At 43.1% G+C, this 20,323-nt stretch overlaps 1 protein-coding gene across 5 annotated transcripts in view; it reads left to right on the forward strand.

Moving 5' to 3' along the window:
- The window catches only part of LOC126251325 (formin-like protein), a 464,159-nt gene that overhangs the window by 365,206 nt on the left and 78,630 nt on the right, over positions 1-20,323 (forward strand). For 2 of the 5 annotated variants that reach the window (XM_049951660.1, XM_049951662.1), the window contains exons 5-7: positions 7,825-7,979; positions 8,375-8,443; positions 11,427-11,590. In XM_049951660.1, coding sequence (XP_049807617.1) covers positions 7,825-7,979; positions 8,375-8,443; positions 11,427-11,590 — 388 coding nt within the window. The remainder of the gene's footprint in view (positions 1-7,824; positions 7,980-8,374; positions 8,444-11,426; positions 11,591-20,323) is intronic. The other 3 variants (XM_049951661.1, XM_049951663.1, XM_049951664.1) reach the window with 3 other exon arrangements.

Consider the following 20,323-nt stretch of genomic DNA (forward strand, 5'->3'; position numbering starts at 1 on the left):
ATGAAGATAGATGATTGGAATTTTAACATTGGCTAGTTGCAGATCATAGAGTAATCTCATTAATACTGTCTGCTTATGAAGCCACTTTCACTCATGACTCATCTGACTGACACTCTCAACTGATATTGGTGGTCTGACGAAAACCTATGTGCATCTGTGGAGACAAATTTTCAAGATTACTTCTCTGCAAATATCTGGTGTGGTGTGATAGACAATCAGCTTATTGGGCTTGTTCTGCTTCTGCATCATCTTATCGGACTTCATAATCTAGACTTTCTTAGAAACAAACTTCCAGCATTATTCGAAGAGGTTCATATGACTACAAGGATGGGTATGTTCCTCCAGCATGACAGGCTGCTGCACATTCTAGCCTTCAGGTGACACAATATCTAAGCCAAATATTCCAGAAGATGGATTGGCTGAAATGATCATATTTCTTGGCCACTAAGATCCACAGACCTTATCCTTTTATATGTAAATCATACGTGGAGCAGGAATGAAAACAGAGGAAAGGAAAGGGAGGGTATCATTACTGTCGGGTTCATTTGGCGGCAGCGAACGAAAATGTGTACTGGACCCGGATTTGAACCCGAGATCTCCTGCTTACTAGGCAGGTGTATTAACCACTGTGTCATCTGGGACACACATTCATCACAACTGTACGGACTATCTCGTCATGCCTCATGGCTGATTCACACTTGTCTGAAGTCCCTCCATTTCCTCCATGTTCGCTCTCAGAGATTCCCACAGGAGATCGGGCGTATTTCTGCATCTGACATATCCAAAAGAGCAGACACCACACATTCACATAACTTATCCTTCTAGATTTCATTCTGTGGGTGTGGTTGAAAGCCAAAGTCTACAAAAAAATTACACACAAGAGGGAAACTAATCATTTGGTCTATGAATAGTACTGCCTTCATAAAAGAAAGCCATACTTGGTGTTTCCAACAGGATTCAAAAGTACATTGAAGTCAGAGGTGGGAATGATGAAAATAAACTTTGAGCTTAATAGTTTTTTTCTGCTTTCTTAAGAGTATTTCTTTTTGGGTTACATTCTAACAGTTATATATCCATGTACAATAAAAATTGGTCATGTACTATATGGAATGTTTTATTTGAATTAGTCTTTACCACCAGCTTCTAAAATATTTTCTGTTCCTCCTGAAATACTTTGTGTAGAATATTACCTTACTTAACAAAATTTTAAAACTTAAACTGATATTATTTGTCTTATAATTTGTACAGAGTATGACTACTAGTGGGCGTGTTGTCTTCCTAAGTGGCACACATTGTATGACACTTCATCAATACATCTCCACATATGTTTCAGTGTAATCTCAAGATTTACTTAATTTGCCACAAGAATGTGCTTTGTATTATAATCAAAACAATTATAATGTATTGAGTGCTTTTTGACAATATCAGAACAGAGTAACCTAACTTCATTGAGCAAAGTCCTTTCTATTGTCATAAGGGAAGAGAATGATTTGAACTTTGCTTTAACATCTTTCTCGAATCAGTGTTTGTTACTGTGCAGTCAGACTTTTGAAAAAAATTGGTCAGTAGAGATAAGCCATAAATTTGTGGAAAGATTTTGCATATGGAACAATAGATCAGTGCCGCCGCCCCCCCCCCCCACCCCCCGTTTTTTTCATCGTCATAGAGGTTGGGTTGCATCAGTTGTGAAACATTATCCTGTGCTGTATATTCACACAGTTAATGATATACAGATGTTAATTAACTTAACCGTATTGCACAAGGTTACAGTTGGTAATGGTGTTTGTATTATTCATCTATTGAAAGAATTATGATCACAGATCTCTGAATGTTGGGCACCTTTGGGTAATCTGAAGAACTTTCCAACTTTCTAGTTACCTGTTTCTTTGATGATCTGGGTCCACAGTGTCTTTGGGTTTCCAATTTATGCCTTGCCCTCTCTTTTACCTTTCAGTATGAACTGCAGCAAGTGTTCTTTATTTATCTCTTAGTACCTGACCGAGAAGAGAGCTGTAGAGTTTTTATTTCTTCAGTTTTTTGAGATGTTATGAGATCATCATAATCATCTGTAGCAAATCTGTTGAGGGATTTGTTCATCTGGAAAACTAAGATTTGAAAGTCAGTTGTCTCTTCTCGATAGAAATTTTCATGGTCTAATATTTGCATTGCACAAGATACAACATTTTGTCAGATGACAGTTGAGTGTAAGGTTCAGCTTCTTTTGCTCCTCTCATCAAGAGTTAACAAGCTCCTTGCTATATATAATTAGCTCCCTGCATCTATATTGAGAACATATTCCAATCCTTCAATATGGACGTCTTTCAGCAAACTCATGCTGTCCTGACAGCCCGCCTTCAGCAAATCCCTCTCCCTTCCTCCTCTTTCGGGGTTTTATTGCCCGTTGTCTATTGTGGAGCATTGCTTTTTTTGTCTAGAGCGTGGTCTTCTCAAAGACAAATTTCTTCCGGATCACAACCTATGCCGTCTTAGTGATGGTTCAGTTACCCATTTTAGTGTGCCTCATGGCACTTTCTCTGACACTGATCTTCTGCTTTTGCTCACTTCCCCTCTCCCTCTCCCATCACTACACTGGTCACAGCACAATGACCTCTGCAATATCAGTCACTTCCCATTGATTCGCTTATTCCCTTGCTGCCTCTCGATAGTCAGGATACTTTGCTGTGCTTTCCATCACATGGATTGGCCTCCCAAGGCATGTTTACCCCATCTTTATAAGGTTGTATTGATGAAGTTATCCATGGTATGTTTGATAGGATTATTCACTCAACCAGCATTGCCATTCCCCTGTTGACAGCTCCCTTTCACTGCCAGCTGGTCCCGTGCTGGAGCACGGCCATTGCCATTGCCATCTGTGATTACCATCTTGCAGTACCTTGAGTGGTACCCATCCTACACTAGTCTTATTACTTCTATACGGCTTCATGCCAAAGGCTGTTACTTAATCGAACAGACCAAGTGGGTGTGTTGGGAACGCTTTGTCTCCTCCCTAGGTTCGTCTGTTCCTCTCTCATGGAGTGGCGGCTGCACTTTGCACTCTTCTAGGTTGGTAATGGCATCTTCCATCCTGGGGTCTTGCCATCCTGTGTGGTCTTTGTATGGGTCCGCTGGTGCATTTTATCCCTTGTCTGGTGGAATCCTACATTGAACCTCTTACTGTATGAGAACATTTCGTGGTCCTCTCCTCTTCCCACGATTCATCCCCTGGCCTCTATTCTATCCCTAACCAGTTGCTTCAACACCTTAATCCCAGACAATGACAATAAGTCTTTCGGATGTCCAATTGTATTTGTCTCTGAGGGGGTTTTCCCCTCTCAATGGAGGGACAGTACTGTGGTTCCTGTCCTTGAGCCCACTAAGGATCTTTTGTCCATTCATAGTTATCAGCCAATCAGTCTGAGCAACATCCCATGAAATTGATGATGGCTTGTTGGTTCTGTTGCATCCTCAAATCTCGGGACCTTTTATCTCCTTACCAGTGTGACTTTCGGGAGGTACATTATCTGATCAGTCACCTTCTTTAATTGGAAACCACAGTTCGGCAGGGCTTTCCTCAGTGCTGCCATGTTGTTATAGTTTTCTTCGCTCTTGGTAAAGCCTAGCTTGGCGCCATCACATCTTACATCCCATGAGTGGGGTCTTCGGGGCCCGCTCCCAATTTTTATTTGCCACTTCATGTACCACCAGTCATTCTGCGACCAAGGTTCTGTGTTAAGTATCCTTTTCCTCATTGCTATTAATGGACTTGTGGCCTCCGTTGGACCATTGGTGTCCCCTGCTCTGAATGTGTAGCAGCGTCCAGTGGTGGCAGCCCTGCAGAAGTTCGACTGGTGATGGTCCGTTTCGTGTGTGGGAGCGATAGGGGATGAGTTTGTGGGTAGTGCGAAGCTTGACCATCTGTTACTTGAAAGTGCATATGAAGCGATCAGCATCTCTGTTGGAGTGTGAGTGAAATGGAGCATTTGTTAGGTGACGAATGCTATTCCGTTCACAAAACTGTTCAAAATCACATGAAGTGAACTGCGATCCGTTGCCCAACAAGTATTTCTGGCAAACCTTCTATGTAAAATATTGAGGACAATGGTTGAATGGTGCTATGGTATGTGGTAGAGTTTGTATGCACTGCAAATGGAAGCTTGGTAAAAGAGTCTACCACTATGAGCCAAGGAGTGTTCCAGAATGTTCCTGCAAAGTCTGTGCACTCGTTGGCATGGCGATTGAGTGTTACGCCAAGCTGAAAATGTCTGTGGCGTAGCGGATTGGTTCTCCGTGCATGCGCGACGCTGTGCCATCATCTGTTCAATGTGGGCTTCCATACCCTGGCAAGTACAGTTCCGGCACGCTAGCTCTTCAGTGCAAACAATTCCCCAATGTACTTGGTGGTTGCAATCTCAACACATCCTTTTGCAACACTTTCGGAATAAGCACGCGGGATTGTCCACTGTCGTTTTGAACTAGAATCACTTCCTGCTGAACTGAAAGGCAGCACTGATGTGCTAAATATGAGCACATAACTGAGTTCTTGATACTGTTCAATGAAAGAGACCAAGATGTGCGAATATAATTCAACAAAATCTTGATCTGGGTCTGCTTCCGTGGCCTGTGCTATTTTTCTGTCGTGCAAGGGAAAAGACTCCAGTGATTCAGAGTCCTGTACATTGATTTGGCAAGATGCAGCAGATGCATCAAAATCAGTCTGGGCCAATCAGAAGGCAAGATAGGGCATCTGCATCGACATGCTTTGCCGTAGGTCTGTACACAATTTCATACTGATACTGTTAGCCCAGTGCTCAATTTTTGAGCAGTGCATGTAGGAACTGGCTTTGACAGATGAAACACAGACTGCAAAGGTTTGTGGTCTGTCTCTAAATAGAACATGCGACCTTACAAATAGTGATGAAATTTTGTCACACCATACACAATAGTGAGAGCTTCTTTTTCTATTTGAGGATAATTGCACTGACTTTGAATTAACAACTTTGAGGCAAAAGCAGTAGGTCTGTCTTGCGCACCAATTCTGTGCGGAAGCACAGCGCCAATTCTGTAGGAAGAAGCATCGAATTGCAAAATTACTGGCTTACAGGATCAAAATGCACTAAACATATGTCGCTACGTAAGGCATGTTTGAGTTTCCAAAATGCATCTTGACAGGCTTTAGTCCACATAAAAGGTACATTTTTGCGATGCAATGGAGCCGCCATCTGAGCAGCATTCGGTATGAACCGAATACAATATGTCATCTTGCCTAGTACTGACTACAGTTCAGACACATTGCGAGGAACAGGCAGGTCACGGATTGCAAGCAAATGAGAATGAGAATGGAGGGGGTGCACATCCTGAATGTTGATCACATGATCAGTTTGAAAAATGCCACACTTTTTTATTGTAAAAGTTGCTGCAACTATACTCAAATTTACACTTACTAGTCCTGCCGGTTAATTCTGTGTACCACTGACAGCACATCTGTTCTGGCTTTTTCTGCAATTGAAAGAACTGATACCTGGCTGCAACTATTTGAACTTGCTGGTCATAGTGCCGAGTTAATGCTGTGATTACTTTGTCATAACTGAGTTCGTCAGGAGACACAGTTGGAAATAGTTTTTGTATTAACCTGAACACTGGGGACCCTGTAAGCAAAAGAAGGTATTGTAGCTTCACATTACCTTAACTTGATGAACTGTACTATGAAGTTGGAACTGTGTCGGGTATTAGAGCCATTCCTCTTCTGTGTCGTTAAATTGCCAGAACAGTCGTATGCTGGTCGGCGGCACTTGTTGGGCGTGTTGGTTGGTTGACTTCTGTAGTTGTGTGGCCGGCACTGCTTGTGCAGCCAGAAGTTGTACAGGCATCAGCAAGGCAGCAATTTGTTGGTTCTGAAACTGAAAAGCTTTTTAGATCATCACATTGGTCGTCTGCAGCTGAGGTGTAGGGGGTGGGGTAGCTGTTGGTTACAGAAATAAGTTAGGGAAAAAACAAACAAGCAAAGCCTCTGAAAAGAGAAAGTTAATTAATTCTGTGACTCCCCTCCTGGAATACGTGCAAGAATACAACAAAAATGTAGCAAACACTCAAATACGATCACCCTTGCAATCTGAAACGCAAGCAAAGCAGACAAACTCTTCTTCACTGAAGGATTCTCTTCACCATCCTTTATGTCGTCTCGTTGTCTTTCTAGAGCTGTAACATGGGAAGCAAGGAGAGGATGTTGTTTGGTGGCTGGTATACAAACTGCATGCATAAATTAACTGTGTTCTGTATTCATAACCAAAGAGCTACGTACGTTAAGCTTCCATGTGCTGTGGTACAAGATCTTCTGTATAGTCCACATTAGCTATGGTTCTGGTGAAGTAGAAGCCCACTATGTGCGCTATTAGGGTTGTTACATGCTGCCTGTCTCTGAGTTACTGGTGGATAACTTACTCGGTGCTACAGGCACAAACTAGCTGGCCCTCCGATCCGCAGCAGACCATATTATTATCTCCCCCCCCCCCCCTCCCTCCCCCCGCCTCTGTCGATCTTCTCGCAACCTCCTTGGCACGTGGTGTGCTGGTGCCAGCTTACGCCAGCACAATGTCTTGGTCAGTTTGTCTGAAATTAGTAAACACTGCTCCAGCAACTATCATTAATCTGTTCCAAGCTTAGTGTTGTAAGGCCATCGTTCTATAAATATAATGAAAGGCTAATGTTAAAACATGTGAAGGGGACAGTGTAATTTTTCTAGAGAGAACTCTTTTGATGCAAAGTGCTGTTATGCCAGTAACGTACTTAACATCCTACCAAAACTCCATAGTATTCAGTGAGAGTTCTGCTGACAAAGCCCTATAAAAATAATTATATGAAATATTGCTCCTTCTACAGTCTATTTTTAATTAATGTGTTTTACCAAAAGGAGAATTTACTTTAGAAAACTACAGAGTTGCTTGGAAAGAGAATGACAGATTAGTACTTAGCTTCAGAAAGAAAAATTCCTGTACTGCTACTACACATTTCAAAGGGACAATGTTCCTAGCTACACAGTGATGATGATTATAGAGATAATAATCCTGAGGTAGGGATAAAACTGGCATTCCCAGTATCTCTATGACAAGGTCCCTGCCCTTAAAACTGCTCCTACTGTTAAACTTGATCCGTGCAGCCACCCACTGTATCTGTGGCATATGATTGTCAAAATCTGTGAAAGCTGTTCTTTGTAATGCCAGTCATATTTCCTCTCTATGTTCTGCAGATTGTGTCCATATGTAGCTTGATGTGTGGAATGAATGTATTCACGTTGCAAAGAAATTTAAAATTTTTTCTTTCTAAAATTCACCACATTGGGAGCTCAGTTAAAATCCCATAGGGTAGTCTAGTCACGTATTTGTGATGTCTCCTTACCAATCACTGGAACAAGAAACACACAAGTGGAGAAGATGGGTGTCACCAGTCGTTTTTTGAATGGCACATTGCAGCTAGCATAGCTCAGTTATCATGGTGGATGCTGGATGGTGTCCAAATTTTTTTCTGTTTCATATTCTATATCTGCCTCGGAAGAAATCTTGTTCCTGGAAATTTAAAATAAAATTGTGCGTTTTGATACTGTTGATTTTTTTTTAAGCTGGTAAGAAGAATCTCTCTGTGTTTTAAAAGGTGTTGTTCTAGGGAAGAGAAGTCTGTTTTGCCTCATTTATGATTTACGTGTACTGTTAGATTCATAGACATGTGCAGGAAGTCTCGGAAGCAGAAAAAGATAGTTGGGGCAATTGCAGTTCAGTGCACTACCAAAGAATAGTGAAAGAAATAAAAAAGTAATGTAAACATACATTTCAGGTGGGTGCGCGAGTTCCTAGATGAAACAAACCAGGGTCTGGACCATCTTATAGAGTACCTCAGTTTCCGTCTGGTCATGATGAGGCATGAGCAGAGGGTCTCTGAATCAAGAACATCATCAGAGGAGAGATTAGCTGCGAGTGGCTCAGGATCTGGTATGTTTTTTAAAAAAAATATATTTCACCAAAACTATTCATAGCAGCCTAGTTAAAAAACTAATTTCTAAAAGCATGTTCCACAGCACTAAGGCCATACATTTTTATCTCATACCTTCCATGAAAGATAATGTAAGTGTCTTCAGTTTGTCTGTCATATTTCTTATCTTTTCTATTTTACGCATGGGACTGAAGTAGTTTGCAAAAAAAATATTGTAACGATTTTAAAGTAACAGTTTTGAAGAAAAAAACACATTGGTAATTTTAACAGTTTCTTACCGTCACTCTATGAACAAAAGACTGCAGAAGGTTTATTTACCAAAAGTCTGCATTTATATGATTCACACTCATTAACTGTATGGTGAACACGTCTAACACATGCTTTACATTTGAAGGTTCCAGATTCAGTTTCCGTTGCTGGCCGAGACGCAAAGCTGTCCGCAGGCCAACATACCATTTTCAAGGTAGAAGACCAAAATGGATTGTGTGTTTTCTTTTTGTCTGTGCTTTTCATGTTTTGTTTCTTTGGTGCTGCAACGATTGAACAGTGACAGTCATATCACCTTTCCTCCTCCTCTCCTCTCCTCCAGCTGCTAAGGTATTGAATGTTGTCCTAAAGTGACAAACTTCATTTCACAATAGCAGGATTTGATCTGAGAACCTGTTTCAAATATGAGGTGGTTTTGTTGCATTAACAATTTCTTGCGGAAATAAAAATTGCTCATTTTTGCTGGGATGGTTGTATTGCTCAGATGCAAATATTTCTAGGTCCCGATGTTGTTGTCACTGTCATGTTGCAATAGCCATAGACTGGGTGAAGCTTTATTTCTGAAGACAGCAATTGCATTATTCAGTTAAATTTGAAACGTTTCAGAGGTTCATGTCTTTCCAAGTATTTACACACAGTCTGTTGCTCAGAAGATTTATGATAGTGATGAAATGAAATGGTCGTATGGCATTGTTGGCCGGGAGGCCCCTTTCGGGGAAGTTTGGCCACCGTATAGTGATAGTTGTTAGTCTCTTTGAACTATAGAACCAAACATTCAGTTAAACATTTCAAGTAACAGTGAGCCAATTGATTTTATTAAATTTTGAGTTGTAAACTCAAATTGAGTCGGAATGGGTTGCTAGATGTTTCAGAACTGTAAAGGAGATAGTAAGGTATTAGCTCATATGGTGGATACTTGATGTATGTCTTTCTTTGTTCTCTCTGTAAGCTCAAACGCAGTTGTATACATACCATAAGATGTTACTTTAATGTAAAACCTGGAATAAGAACTGCTAGTTTAAACAGGGAAGTGTGGTGCAGGAACTGCCAATTAGGCAGCTGAAAGAGGCATAATTGTAAAATCCAGTTGATAACTGTAAATGAAGGAAAAAATTGAAATAGTTAATTGGAAGGGTTCTATTGTATAGAAAATTAAATCTGGGATTAGCAATCAAGGTATCTTAGCCACAAAGGTTGTCGGTATCTTTACAGACAGTGACAGTAAGGTCAGGCCTGCTTGTAGCTATGAGGTCTAGAAGAACGTTCAGAAATATTTCACAAGATTGTGTGTCCATGCCACCTGCAAAAAAAATCATAGATGTCCCTGTTTATATTTGGTAGGATTAAGTCACCTCTAACTAACATGCATGATTGGGGTACTTCTGTGCTACTGATATTCTGGGACTGATTGTGCAACTGTTGAGGTGTAGTTGGGTGGCTGGTTGAAACCTAGACCAGTTACTTTCCTACTTTTCATTAGCCCATATCCCTTCTTCTGCAAGATTTCAATGAAATAGGGATGGTTAGTTGGCTGATTTGGGGGAGGGGTCCAAACAACGAGGTTATCGGTCCCTGAAATAAGGAACTTATGTGAGACTTTGTTCTTTGATGTTAACATTCAGAATCTTAAAACCTCCAATCTAGCTGCCAAATATTACCCGCATTTATTCTTGCCAGTTGTGAATGTGCAGTGCTCATGTATGGGGAGAATAACATCAAATGTTTGAAATTTGAGACTGTAATAAACATTTTACTAATAGATCTACAAATCTGTGTCCATGCTTATGCTTGCACTGTGATTTAGTTAATTAGACTTGCCCTCCACATAACTCTTAACATGTACTTAGAGTTCACTTCTATTCCCTTTTCCATCTCTGAACAATTTTGCTTCCTATTTGGTTTCTATGTGCATCTTCATAAATATACTTGTTTCCATTGTAAGTATTATTTGTAGTGTGTATTTGTAAGTTTCTGATGTATCTGTTTTTTTGTTTTAAGCTGTGTACATTCATTATTTTTTTTACGTCCCAGCTGGATTGCTCTATCTTTGCTTTGCTTAAGATTTTCTGCTTTTATCTTTTCCTGTCACGTGGCTGCAGTCCATTATCATTATCAGATTTACAATTTGGTAGGTGAAATTCATTGTGCCTTCACACTTCTTAACAGTTCTTTGTGTCTTTTTCCTTAATGAGGTGTTCCGAATGACTTCCAGCAATATACATTTTGTACTTTTCCATTTCTCTATTTCTTGATTTGCTTCTTTTCTCTTGGTGAAAGAACTGGAAGTACTGGGAAAGTGAGACACAGATTGTCTTTTAATTTCCACCTGTGTCATTTCTCAAATGTCTCCATTGGTACACTTGATAAGTAAGCACACTGGTTCTTCATATAGCACTTGTTTACAGTTCATGTTACTGTAGTGTTCCAAAAAATTTACAAGTACTCAAGTGTTTGAAATTTTCTCAGAAATAGAAAATTAATATTTAACAAAGCAAGTTTCAAAACTGATCACCAGAATATGAGACACTACTTCTTTAAGCAAGTAATTCCTTTGTTCAGATTCCACTTTACTGAGTATCTTCTGTCTTAGATGCATTTGATATTTTGGCGCTAAAGGTTATTGGCAGTGCTCGTTTTCTCTAAATTCTATGTCATTTGTTTTTTAGCAATATGCTGTTCACTGTTACCCCTTTTATCCACCCTTTCAGTTCATTTTATTAATTTTTTTCACAGTTCTTTGTGCATCTTGAATCCAATTTTGCATCTTGTTTTGCCTCACCTACTACTTTCTTGTGTGCTGCAAAAGTGGTATTTAAATGTATTTTACTTTGCTGTTTATTGTTAATGTTTTCATTTTTTTTAGATGAATAGTGATCATGATGGAAACTCGTGTGTGTGTGCGTGTGCGTGTGCGTGTGCGTACAGGTTTTAACCTTAACACTACAGATGAGATTATGTCTTAAAGAAACGTAAAGTATTTTTTAACTTGTCTGACTTCTAAAATAAGGTTAATTTATATGAATATATGGCTAGCATGATAAGACCTTATACCACAGTGAAAAGGCTAACATTATAAATGAGGATATGAGCTCTTGGCTATATCTTTTGTCTAATGTAAAATAGTTCATTATTCCATATCAATTATAATCTTAGTTTCATAACAGTGGCTTTCTTTTCAGCAGGGAGTCCTGGACACAATGGGTACCTCAGACCAGCCCTGGAGATGTTGGATAGTCCTGGCCTCAAACGAAGGTCAAGACATGTAGCTAAACTTAATATGGGAGAATCCAAAGATGATATCCACGTTTGCATAATGTGCCTTCGTGCGATAATGAACAACAAGGTACTATATTTAAAAAAATAGTCTGTATTGAGAAGGACTCTTAAGCAAACAGTGTGGAGGAGGGTAGAGGAGAAAGGTGTCCCTAAAGGACAATAACTGGGAGGACAGCTGGAACAAGGTGGAGAAGAGAATCTGGGAATGTATCAGAAGATTGTCTGTCAGTCAGCTACCAACCAGTGAATTAAGGACCCGTGGTGGGGTGGGGTGGGGGGGGAGGTAGTGTAGCAAGACTTCAAACAGCTTTTTAAGTTTGCCACATTTAGCAGAACAACTAACCGATATCTTTGACCAAATCTGGCAGAGGAAGAAGCCCTTGCATGATAGTTTGCTGTTCTAACCTTTCATGTACTTTGTAAAGAAATCCTTCGCTGACAGTATGATCGCTAAACACCTGATCTTAATTTTTATGAACAAAATGTTCATATGATATGTCATTTCTGCGAAGACTGTCTCTCTTCGTTCTTCTGTCTTCAACATCTATTCTCCAGTCCATCTCTGTCAGTCGTATTGCTACATAGTTAACCATTTTCCTGGGCATGAATCTCCACCTATCTCAGGGCGTCATAAAATATCTGTTTGTACCAAAGTTGTAATTAACCAACAGAACCTCCATTTGAAAAATGTTCATTCTTCCACATCCATACCTTCTGCCTCCTCCTCCTTCTCCTCCTCCTCCTCCTCCTCCACCCACCAACCCCTCCCCCTCCCCATTCTAAATACATACTTGCCATATTAGGATACTGTATTTGCAGTGGTAATATGTGCATTTCCCAGAGCAATCTAGGTCATGTTACACAGCCTCCACCAGTTTCAACCACCTCCCTATGTGCCAGCATATTCCATGCATCTAACCACCATTTCATGTTGTAATCCTGTTAACCACCTCTGTTGTGATGGTAGTATGTGCAAATTTCTGCAGTATTGCTGAACTTGGAAGGTAGCCAGTTTGAATCCTGAAAGTGAGGAAAGTTTTGTCAACAATATTTGACTGGCAAAGGGAAGAAGACAAGGTGGTGTAAATGTTGTGATAAACAGGCTTTGCCCTGATATTCTGTGTTAAATTTGAAACCTGTTTACAGTGTATCATTCAGATGGGACCTTAAGCTTATGGCTCCTTTCATGTTCTGAGAGGGGCTGGCTGTGTACGGGCACTTGCTTTGTCTCCCTTACATCCATCCGTGCCCGTAACCATGTAAAACATAGTACCACAAAAGCAGTTATTAGTCAGCCACACAATAGAGGTACACATCTGATACTTGACAGAGAAATTGGAGGGAGGTAATGGGAAATCACTTGCACTGGGGCTCCACCTAGGAAGACCGTACCTTCTTTATCATCAGGATTTTCTTCCAGCGAGCCGGGTAGGAACTTTGTGAACGATATGCCCCCATCGGTTTCTGTCCGGGTATAGCTTTTCCCTCTCCACTACATCCCATGTTACTCCTCTCCTCTTGAGATCTTTCTTAACCTGGTCTGTCAATCTCTTTCTAGGCTGCCCAATTGGTGTTCTTCCTGGTACCGCCATCTCCAAATACTGGCATGGAGTTAGTTGGGTGCATTCGTTTCACATGACCGAACCACTTCAATCTCAAAGCACTCATTCTCTCCTCTGTAGTCAATGTCACCTGCAGGTCTCTCCTTAGATAATCATTCCTGACTCTGTCTCCCCTAGTTTTTTGTAGAGCTGACTTAAGGAACTTAATTTCACATGCTTGTATTTGACTCTCTTCACCTTTATTTATGACACAGGCCTCTAGACTATACATCTTGATTGGCAGGGGAGAAAACTTATATACATGGTCTGTTTGACTCTCTGTGGGACTTCCTTGGCCTAGATTAGATTTTGTTCTTCATGGAAGAAGTTAGATCCTTTTGTTGTTGTGTGTAAGTCTTATAGTTTGGAACTTCCATCGCATGCTACCCATATAATTGAAGCTTTCCACACATTCAGCTACCCCCGGGGGGGTCCACAGCTCTCCTGTGGATACGTGCGTAGCGAGCACGGGACCCCAATCTAGTGTGGCCCTCCTTCCTTTCCGGGCTGCATACATCCCCCATCTTCCACATCCCCCACCTCCTCCCCTTCCCTTTCTCCCCCTCTGGGAGTATGTTTAGTGCCTACATCCGGAGACGGATGATCGAAACTGTAAAACAGTCTCTCTTCTTTGCTTTCTCTGCTGGCAAGTCTTTGTCCTTCCTTTGACCTTATCTTTTCCTTATCTCTTCTTTTAACCATTTTCTCCGGTGCGGCATTTGAGACCTCTCTTCATTCCTTTCCTTTTCTTCGTTCCTCCCTTTCTCTTTTTTCCACCCTGTGTGTGTCTGAAAGCCGACGCACGCATTCCCACGTGTAGCCAGTGGCGAGGTAATGCGCAATTCCCCATCCCGGGTAGACAGGTAGGACACGTACATACCCCCTGGTAACAGCCAGGCCCAGGGAGGGGCGATTATCTGACCTGATACCTTGAAGTGCCGATTGGTCCCTCCGTCCGTTTCTCGGGAGGTGTGAACAATCACCTAAGGTGGGAGTGCCCTCAGAGAGGAGCCCCACAAGGAAGGAGCGCGCCATCGGAGACGCCGGTAATCATGGGGGATACTTTCTCAATGGTTTCCTCATTATCTACTATGTCTGCTCACAAGCGAAAGTTGAATGAGTCTCAGCCACGGACAATTCTTCCATCAGTGCCACAGTTCCTTGTTGTTTCTCGGTCGGACGAAGGTCAAGACTTCCCCACAGTCAACCCTTTCATTATTCAGAAAGGTGTCGACGCAATTGCAGGTCCTGTAAAGTCTTGTTCCCTATTACGAAATGGCACCTTGTTGTTAGAAATAGTCAGTGCCCTCCAGGCACAAGAATTGCTGCATACTTCACTGCTACACACCTTCCCTGTCCGGGTGGAAGCGCATCGCACTTTAAATTCATCATGTGGGGTCATTTACACATGCTCCCTCGATGGATTGTCCGATGAGGAAATTCAAAAATACCTGCCTGACCATGGCGTAATGGCTGTTCATAAGAGTCTTGAAAATGGTTGACAAGCACTAGGTTCCAACCCTTACCGTCTTCTTGACATTAGACAAAGTTCAACTTCCATCGAACATAAAAGCGGGCTAGGAAATAATTTCCATTCACCCTTACATCCCAAACCCGACGCGTTGCTATCGGTGTCAGCGGTTCAGTCATACCAGCCAGTCATGTTCCAATCCGGCCAAATGCGTTACATGTGGTAAGGATGCCCATGACGGTGCTTGTCCACCTCCATCCCCTTGTTGCATCAACTGTATGGGTGACCACGCTGCTTCCTCTAGAGATTCCCCCATTTTTAAAGACGAATGGCTCATTCAGGAAGTCAGAGTGAAGGAAAAGGTGTCAACCTTTGCTGCTCGAAAGTTATTCGCGAGTCAAAAGCCCACTGTGCCTCACGCAGGTAAATACAGCACTGTCCTTGCCTCTCCTCGGCCTACAAAGGAGGCAGCCACGCAGACTTGTGATCTCACCTTTAGTGTCACGGTCGTCAGATCGGCCAGCGCAAAGATCGCCCGTTCAACCTCCCCACTCTCACCTGCTCACTCCATGGCTCACCCTTCATCAGGTTGTGCTAAATCCTGAGCCCCAAAATCAGACACCCGGACTTCCAAAAAAGAGCCTACTCGTGAAGATTTTTTACGTACCCTGACTTTACAACCATCGATTCCTCCTTCATCTAAACATCATGTTTCCAAGAAGGCTAGTAAGAAACCCAGTTCCTCTCCTTATCCGCCATGGCGTGTCTCATCTACAGCACCACCTGGCGGTAACCACCCTCAGCCGTCATCTGTGTTGCCAAGGCGCACTGCAGGCGGTCGATCAACCGGCCGATCGCTGGTGGCAGGAGCTGCTACCAAACAACCTATGGATCAGGATCTTCGGCCATCAGCTGAATGCCGTTCCACGCTGTCGGCCACTGGCTTGGAGCAGTCGTTGAGTTGAGGGCAACCTTGGTCACATTCTTCCCTTTTCTGTCCACCATATGCCCATTATCCATTGGAATATTCTCGGCATTCGAGCCAGTCGGGATGAATTGTCAATCCTCTTACGATCCTACTCGCCGGTCATCTTCTGTCTTCAGGAAACAAAGCTGCATCTCCACGACCGCTTTGTTTTCCCACATTTTCAGTCAGTCCGATTTGATCTCCCCTGTGTTGAAGGCACTCCAGCACATGGAGGAAACATGTTTCTTCTCCATGATACTCTCCATTATCACCCAGCCCCCTTAAGTGAAACATGGACGATAACCAGTTTGGACAAGAAGAGAATAGAAGCTTTCGAAATGTGGTGCTACAGAAGAATGCTGAAGATAAGGTGGGTAGATCACGTAACTAATGAGGAGGTATTGAATAGGATTGGGGAGAAGAGAAGTTTGTGGCACAACTTGACTAGAAGAAGGGATTGGTTGGTAGGACATGTGTTGAGGCATCAAGGGATCACAAATTTAGCATTGGAGGGCAGCGTGGAGGGTAAAAATCGTAGAGGGAGACAGAGATGAATACACTAAGCAGATTCAGAAGGATGTAGGTTGCAGTAGGTACTGGGAGATGAAGCAGCTTGCACAGGATAGAGTAGCATGGAGAGCTGCATCAAACCAGTCTCAGGACTGAAGACCACAACAACAAAAACAACCCCCCCCCCCCCCCCCCCCCCTTAAACAGTTCCTTCCAAGCTGCTGCTGTCCGTCTTTCCCTTTCTGGATACACCTTCTCTCTTTGTACTGTCTACATTCCATCGTCCACACCACTGGCAAGAGCTGATCTCCTTCATCTTCTTGTTCAGCTTCTGCCCCATATTTGCTGATTGGGGACTTCAATGCCCACGACCCGCTTTGGGGATCTCCACGTTCTTGTCTGCACGGCTCACTATTGATAGATGTCTTTCACCAAGCGGATCTTGTTTGCCTCAACAATGGGGACCCTACATTTTTGTCTGCCTCCACTACAAATTCTCTCATTTGGACCTTTCGGTCGGTACTGTTCCGCTAGCTCAGCGCTTCGAATGGTTCGCTCTTGCTGATACACACTAGAGTGACCACTTTCCATGTGTCCTTAGGTTGGAGCCACAACTGCCATATATGCGCCTGAGATGCTGGAAGTTTGACCAAGTCGATTGGACACTTTTTTCATCTCTAGCGACATTCAATGACTGTCACTTTCTTAGCCTCGATGGTGAGGTCACTCATATTTCAGAAGTTAGTCTTACAGCTGCGGAACGTTCAATACCTTGCACCTTCGATTTGTCCTAGCGCCCCCCAGTTCCTTGGTGGAATGAGGCATGCCATGACGTAATACGTGAGCGGCAAAGTGCTCTTAGTGTATTCCGGCACCACTCTACTTTGGCCAACTGTATACGCTATAAGCAGTTGCGTGTGCGATGCCATCGCGTCATCTGCGATAGCAAGCTGGGACTTCTTTACTAGCTTATTTAACACCTTCACTCCCTCCTCGGAAGTTTGGAGTTGGTTTCGTCGGTTATCTGGAGTGCCTAGTTTCTCCCCGGTCTCTGGGCTCACTGTCACGCATGATACATTAGTGGACCCCATCGCAATTTCTAACTCATTGGGTCAACACTTTGCTGAGATTTCGAGCTCTTCAAATTACCCGCCAGCTTTTCTCCCGAAGAAATGTGCAGCAGAAGTGCAACCTCTTGCTTTCTCCTCTCAAAACTGCGAAAGCTATAATACTGTTTTCTCCATGCGGGAACTCCAACATGCACTCTCTCCTTCTCGCTCTTCTGCCCCAGGACCGGATGGTATCCACATCCAAATGTTGCTGCATTTATCATACCACAGTCTGCGTTACCTCCTTTGCCTTTATAATCGAATTTGGACCGACCGTACTTTTCCCAGAAGATGGCGGGAAGCTATCATCATTCCTGTTCTGAAACCTGGATAAGACAAACATCTCCCCTCTAGCTATCGCCCCATTTCTCTCATGAGTAGTGTATGTAAGGTTTTAGAGCATATGGTGAATTGCCTGGTGGCTGGAGACCCGAAGTCTTTTAACACCTGCCCAATGCGGTTTCCAAAAGCATCATTCTGCAGTTGACCATCTTGTTACTCTCTCCACTTACATCGTGAACAGTTTTCTCAGGAAACGCCAAACAGTAGCAATATTTTTTGGTCTGGAGAGAGAATATGATACCTGTTGGAGGACAGGCATCCTCCGCACACTGTTCTCTTGGGGCTTTTGAGGTCGGCTGCCCCTTTTTCTTCATGAATTTATGGCAGAGCACACATTTAAAGTGCAGGTGAACACTACTTTCTCCCAAGAAAACGGGGTACCCCAGGGTTCCGTGCTAAGTGTTGTACTGTTTGCCATTGCCATAAATTCAATTATGGATTGTCTCCTTCCTGATGTTTCGGGCTCCATCTTTGTGGACGATGTTGCGATCTACTACAGCTCTCGATGGACAAACCTTCTTGAATGACGTCTTCAAGGATGTCTCGATCGCCTTCACTCTTGGAGCATCGAAACCAGCTTCTGCTTTTCTCCCAGTAAGACCGTTTGTGTCAATTTTTGGCGTTGTACGGAGTTTCTTCCGCTTTCCTTACTTCTAGGCCCTGTCAACCTTCCGTTCGTGGACGTCGCTAAATTCTTGGGTCTTATGTTTGACAGAAAACTGTGCTGATCGTCCCATGTTTCCTGTCTTTCGGCTCGCTGTCTGCGATCCCTCAACACCCTCCTTGTCCTGAATGGTACCTCCTGGAGTGCGGACCGAGTGGTCTTCTCCGCCTCTATCGTGCCTTAGTGCGTTCCAAATTTGGGCTATGGAAGCATAGTTTACTCCTCTGCTCGGCCGTCTATTCTTTGGTATCTCGACTCTATCCACCACCGTGGATTACGTTTAGTGTCTGGAGCTTTTTACACCAGCCCTGTGGAAAACCTTTATGCTGAGACTGCTGAACCTCCTCTGTCCAATCGGCGAGCTGTCCTTCTGAGTCGTTATGCTAGCTATCTGTCTTCCATGCCTGCAAACCCGGTCCATGACATTTTTTTTGACGCCTCCTTGGATTTAGGGTATGCTGGCCGCCCTTCCTCCCTACTACCACCGGGAGTCCGCTTCCGTCAACTGCTCCATTCTCTTTCCTTCCACTTTCTTAAAACTTTCTTGACAACTTGGGGTACAGCACCGCCTTGGCTCCGTCCCCGGACCTGCCTGCTCCGTGACCTTTGTCAGTTTACCGAGGATGGTACCCCTTCTCTTGTTTATCATTGGGCATTTTCTGCTCTCTGCGCACAAATGTAGGATGCCACATTTATTTACACTGATGGCTCAAAAACATCGTTTGGTGTTGGGAGTGCCTATATTGTTGGCGACACCCCAAATTGATTTCGGCTTCCCGATCAGTGTTCGGTTTATACTGCGGAGCATTACGCTGTTCTCCAGACTGTCCAATACATCAGTCACCATCAGCAGATACAGTATGTTATCTGCTCAGACACTCTCAGCTCTCTTCTCAGTCCTCAAGCTCTCTACCCTGTCCACCCTCTGGTCCACCAGATTCAGGACTGCCTCCACTTGCTCCACTTGGGGGGGTGTCGCTGTGGCGTTCCTCTGGATCCCAGGACATGTTGGTATCTGTGGGAATGAGGCAGCCGATATAGTGGCCAAGGGTGCAGTCTCTCTTCTTCTGCCTGCTATTCGCATGATTTCCTTCGGCGATCTACGGAGTGTTTTATGTCGTCGTGTTGCTCTTTTATGGCACGCACATTGGTCGACACTTCCCAATAATAAATTGCAGGACTTGAAAGCTCTCACCTGTGCTTGGATCTCTTCCTCCCGAACTCGTCGGGAGGAAGTAATTTTAACTAGACTCCGGATAGGGCACTGTCTTTTTAGCCATCGACATCTTTTAAGTGGCGATCCTCTCCCCACTTCTTCCCCACTGCTCTCAACTGTGGACGGTGAGACACCTTTTACTTGAATGCCCCAATTTTACTCTGTTACGCACCCGTCTATAGCTGTCACCTGATATATCTTCCATTTTAGCAGATGACACGCGCCCAGCTGATCGCATTCTCGAGTTTGTTAGTGCCAGTGAGATGATGTCAGTCATTTGAAGCTCTTTTTGGGGACAAACAACCCCCCTTCTGTAGTGGTTTTTTAAGCTTTTCTTCTGTCTTTAGTTTCCCCATTTTTTTTTTGAGTTTCGCTCCCATTGCTGCTTGTTTCCAGTTTGGTTTTTTTACCTTTTCCTAAGTCATAGACCGGGCGCTAATGACTGTAGCAGTTTTACACCCTAAAAGAAAAAAAAAATTCAGCTTTTCCTCTTCCAGTGTGATGTGACAAGCTGTGGGTGTCCTGCTCATCTGCAATGTTACTGTCTTGTTCCTACTCACAGTTAACCCGAATTTTTTAAATTTTGTGTTCCAGTAATCTAGTCTCCTCTGAACCTCCATTTATCTCTCTCCCCAAATGGCGATGTCATCAGCAAAAATAAAAGTGTTGAGATCGCCATTTTCTTCTTGAGATCGCCATTTTCTTCTTGAGATCGCCATTTTCTTCTTCCTTGATTTCTTTCACGATTGTGTCCATAAGTGTGAAGGGGAGAGTGAACTGCCTTTCTGAACACCTCTCTTTGTCTTTAGCTATTTGGATCTTCCACCTCGTACTTGTACACTGCTCTCACAACCATGGTGCAGCATCTGGACTTTTTTAATTAATGAATCAGGAACATTGTTTTCTCAAGCATTCCTATA

This window comes from Schistocerca nitens, chromosome 4 (genome assembly GCF_023898315.1).
Source record: "Schistocerca nitens isolate TAMUIC-IGC-003100 chromosome 4, iqSchNite1.1, whole genome shotgun sequence".
Classification (NCBI taxonomy): Eukaryota; Metazoa; Arthropoda; class Insecta; order Orthoptera; family Acrididae; genus Schistocerca; species Schistocerca nitens.